At 34.7% G+C, this 4,600-nt stretch overlaps 1 protein-coding gene and 1 non-coding gene across 2 annotated transcripts; one reads left to right on the top strand and one right to left on the bottom strand.

Moving 5' to 3' along the window:
• Positions 1 to 525: 525 nt before the first annotated feature.
• LOC141417104 (small nucleolar RNA SNORA51) lies at positions 526 to 657 on the bottom strand. The gene has a single exon (XR_012441723.1). It is a non-coding gene; the product is annotated as a small nucleolar RNA SNORA51 (small nucleolar RNA).
• Positions 658 to 1,937: 1,280 nt separating this feature from the next.
• LOC109676568 (olfactory receptor 7D4-like) lies at positions 1,938 to 2,933 on the top strand. Its single transcript, XM_020152926.1, has one exon. It carries the CDS (start codon positions 1,938 to 1,940, stop codon positions 2,931 to 2,933), a length of 996 nt encoding a protein of 331 aa, XP_020008515.1.
• Positions 2,934 to 4,600: the final 1,667 nt, after the last annotated feature.

Here is a 4,600-nt window from a genome sequence, read left to right as displayed (position 1 = left end):
CACATTCAGAGCCATAAATAAACATGAATTTCCTGGTGGAAAAATGAACATTAAGGAAGAATAAAGGAAGCTCTACTGTAAACCTTACACTTGTCCTTACTGTCTCTTGTCCTTTGTTCTGCATCACAGTGGCCTGTAAAATCCTCATTAATACCATCTCATTATCTAGTAGGGTAATTATACATTTTGTTCTGTCATACTAGAATGTTTACTTTACCTTTGGGGGTGATTAGCAATGACCCATCTTATGTCTGATCTCAAATATTTCTCTTAGAATATATTCTCCAAATCACCTTCACAGACTAAATTAATCTTCAGTGAATTTTTCTGTCTTTAATTCATTTTCCTTCCCCAGGAATTCATAATACTGACCTTTTTTGTAATGGGCAATGTAGATATTTTTCCAACCTTACATTTCCCTTTTCTTTTTCTAGGATGAATAGATTTACCTAATTTTGAGTATTTTTCACAAATCTATAAATTGCATATATTAACAATTTAGTCTGGTTGTTTTTTTCTCCCAACCCATGTCTCCCCATTCACAATACAGACAAGGCATAGGGCCTGGGCTGAGGTACATATGGGGTAGGTGTACTTTGCCTCCTTTTTATATACAGTCAGTGTAAGAACACAGTCTGTGGTAAGCACAAGCAGTCCATCTGGTTGTTTTAATACAATATATTTCAGAGATACATGAGCACAAACAATCATATATGCCTTCCATTTGACTTAAATAGTGGTATGCTTTTGTTTCCTCTTATTCTACCTTACATGTTCTTTAAACTTCTTGGAAGTATTCACTCAGCAGGCATTATCAGATAGAGGAAGCCACCAGGATAGTCATTAATTATAAATGCTCTATGGAGGTCAAATTGGGAAACCAACCTGTTGTTTTTGCAGTGGTTAAAATTTCAAGCATGCTGGCCACCCTACTATGGGAGGGATACTGTCAAATGACAAACAGATTTGTTGAGATGTTAAGAACAGGAGTTCATTGGGGACAAACTATAATTCTAGCACTCAGAAGGCTAAAGCAGGAGGATTGTGAGTTTGAGGCCAGTCTGGACTATGTAGCAAGATGCTGTTTAGAAAGATCTCACATTTATGAAATCCACATATGTCACAGGAAATAATAGGAACATCACTTTATCTAAATAAAATTTGGTCTTAATGCATACTTAAAGCTCCTGATGAAGAGGTGAGATACTTGCAGATAAGAGACTTTAAATAACTTTCCCAATGTCACAAAGATTAAGGTGTATGGGTAGGAGAAAACATTACTCAGGAAAGTCTGGATCATAAATATAACAATTTCCATTTAAATTATATATATCGTATATATTTACATTATATATTTATAATATCATAAAGGAGGAGTTTTTAAATAATAATGAATACTATGTTTACTTAGATCCTTATTGAGCAGCAATGCATTTTTAAAACTCAGAAATAAGGTAGTAAGAAATACCACAGCTTTAGGTAGCTTCCTCACTGAAAGAGATCTATCATATATCTATGAGGTTTCAAGTCACATAATAAAGTTGGTTTCAATTAAAGATGTATGTTTAATTACTACTGTCGAAGTATAGCATAAGGAAGTATTGATAACAAGAGAAAAATACATAAATTTCCTTGAATTATTTTGAGTGACTCAAAGAAAGAAATGGCACATGTTCAAAAAATAATAATGAGAATGTAAGCTAGGCAGTTGATAAAAGAGAGATATTTCTAGTGATTAAATTAAGTCAAAATTAGTATTTGAAAGAGAAATGGACTGCTACTTCTATGTGTAAATGAGAAACATTGAAAGGAATCAATAGAGGATGAAGGATATCCAGCCACAGGTGACATCATAAAGTGATAACTAGCTAAGAATATGGTGGACTGGTCATTGAATGTTGTTCTTACTACCTTCCCTTAGAAGATACACCAACTATATGGAAATAGAGAACCAAACAAGAATATCACAATTCCTTCTACTGGGTCTTTCAGATGATCCTGAATTGCAGCCCATTCTATTTGTGCTGTTCTTGTCGATGTATATGATCACTGTGCTTGGGAACCTGCTTATCATCCTGGCCACCACCACTGACTCTCACCTCCACACAGCCATGTATTTCTTCCTCTGTAACCTGTCATTTGTTGACATCTGTTTAACCTCTACCACAATTCCAAAGATGTTGGTGAACCTTCTGGCACAGAGCAAAGTTATCTCCTACACAGAATGCCTTACTCAGGTATATTTTTTAAATGTTTTTCTAGGAATGGATAATTTTCTACTGACTGTGATGGCCTATGACAGATTTGTGGCCATCTGTTACCCCCTGAACTACACAGTCATCATGAACTCCTGGGTCTGTGGCCTCTTAGTTCTGGTGCCTTTGACCATAATGTTTTGGATCTCCCTGACTCATATTCTACTGATAAAGCAACTGATTTTCTCCATAGGCACTGAAATCCCCCATTTCTTCTGTGAATTGGCTCAGGTTCTCAAAGTGACCAGCTCTGATTCCATTTTGAATAATGCATTTCTGAATGTGGTGACTGCACTGCTTGGTGTGTTTTCTGTCACAGGAATCCTCTTCTCTTACTCACAAATTGTCTCCTCCTTATTGAGGATGTCCTCCACTGTGAGCAAGTATAAAGCATTTTCCACATGTGGGTCTCACCTCAGTGTGGTCTCCTTGTTCTATGGAACAGCATTTGGGGTTTATCTCAGCTCTGCTGTGACCCATTCTTCCCAGAGAAACACAATTGCCTCAGTGATGTACACTGTGGTCACCCCCATGCTGAACCCCTTCATCTACAGCCTAAGGAACAAGGATGTGAAGGGGGCCCTGGGAAAACTCCTCAGCCGAGCAGTCTCTTGTCCTTCATGGATCACTGACGTTAAAACTAAATGGACACTGTGCTCTCTAAGGCCAATATTGTGAATTTCTTAATCCTGAAAGTTGGAATTGTGATTTTCAAACCCTGAGAAAATACATGTATTTGTTAATTTTCTTGCTTATGTGTTTGGTATCATTTCAAAGAACCTAAGGTAAGGAAGACATTTTAGTTTTCTTCTAAGAATTTTATAATCTTGCCTGTTCTATTCACACTATTCATACATTACTGAGTTAATTATTATGTGTTACATAGATCAGCGTCCAACTTTCCTTTATATTGAATGTGTTTTGAAAGATTTCACTAGATGATTTTATGAAACAGGCCATTAATAAAAGACACATGTCAGTGAAATGTGCTAGGTTTTTTTTATTCTGTCTGTGTAAATGGCATTACAGGGAAAGATATTTAGGTTTATAGAGAAATAAAAAGGCCTGAAAATGGTTGACTGAGTCCTACTAATGGTCCTTCAATTCTCAGTTTAGTGGTCTTTTTTTAGGAAAGGCCTTCATAAATACTCTCTTCATCCCTTATGATAAATAAGTTTCATGTGGCACTCGTAAGGTTCTTACTGGTCATTTTCTCTGGAAAGTAGATGGAAAATAGAAAACGCTTGTAGGAATTTTTTGGCTGTATTTATTTAATATGTTCATTATATTTCTAAAATTCTTACTTATAAGATTATCTGTTTTTAATATATGATTTTATTCAGTAAACATTTTTAACTGCTGAATGCATTCCAGGAACTGTGATGGGCACTGAATAACTCCTTACATTTTTTAAAAATAGTTTCATTATGCTTTTGAATTAGCATACATTAATACTATAAATGGGTTTCATTGTGATGTATGCATCATCTTTTGAGAAGTATCTATTCAGATAATTTGCCATTTTTATTTATTATCCTTATCTTTTGACTTTTTATATATTACAGAAATTAGTACTTTGTAAGATGAAGAACTGACAGAGATTTTGTCCTATCCTGTAAGTTAATTCTTTAATATGTTGATTGGTTCCTATGCTGTGGATAGTCATTAAAATTTGATGTAATTCAATTCTCAATTCTAGCTTTTCTTTCCTGGATTCTCAATTCTAGCTTTTCTTTCCTCTATGCCAATATATTAGATTTTTTAACCTAGGTTTTCTTATTTTTTATTAGCTAAATTATTTTATTTTTCAAAGAAGATAATATGAGATTAACATTAGCAGATTTGAGTGAGAATGCATTTGTAAATATTCTCATTAATATGAAAATTGGACAAGCTTCATGTGGAAGTAACATTAAAAATAAAACTAGAAAGCTAATCCATAGGAGTATTGTGACAGGCACAGATGGAGGGATTGGATTAAATGCTTCTCAGGAAGGACCTTTTATGGGAAGTACAAATTCACATCTCCAGAATGACTTTACTAGATTAAGTGTTAAGAGATGCCTGCTCAAATCTACACATGTGCCTCTTAGAAGAAATAAAATCAAATGCAGCTAGGTTTGAGAGTCATAAGTGAACAATATAATGAAAAAAAAACAAAGACAAATTTTTAAAAACTCTCTTATCTGTGAAAAACTAGGAGTTCTAAATTTAAAATGAGCCAATGAAGAAGCCAATGCTTTAAGTTGATGGCCAATAGCCCAGAACAGAGAGCAACATGGAAACACGAGCTTCCCTTCCCATCTCTAGTTACATACTTTGAGCTGGTCCCCTTTGGTTCAAAG

Source organism: Castor canadensis, chromosome 14, assembly GCF_047511655.1.
Source record: "Castor canadensis chromosome 14, mCasCan1.hap1v2, whole genome shotgun sequence".
In the NCBI taxonomy this organism is placed as follows: domain Eukaryota; kingdom Metazoa; phylum Chordata; class Mammalia; order Rodentia; family Castoridae; genus Castor; species Castor canadensis.
The sequence above is the reverse complement of the archived record's forward strand: the minus strand, read 5'-3'. Positions and strand labels throughout refer to the sequence as shown.

Coding starts and splice junctions, on each gene's coding strand:
- LOC109676568 (XM_020152926.1), top strand. CDS start 1,938: ATGGAAATAGAGAACCAAACAAGAATATCACAATTCCTTCTACTGGGT.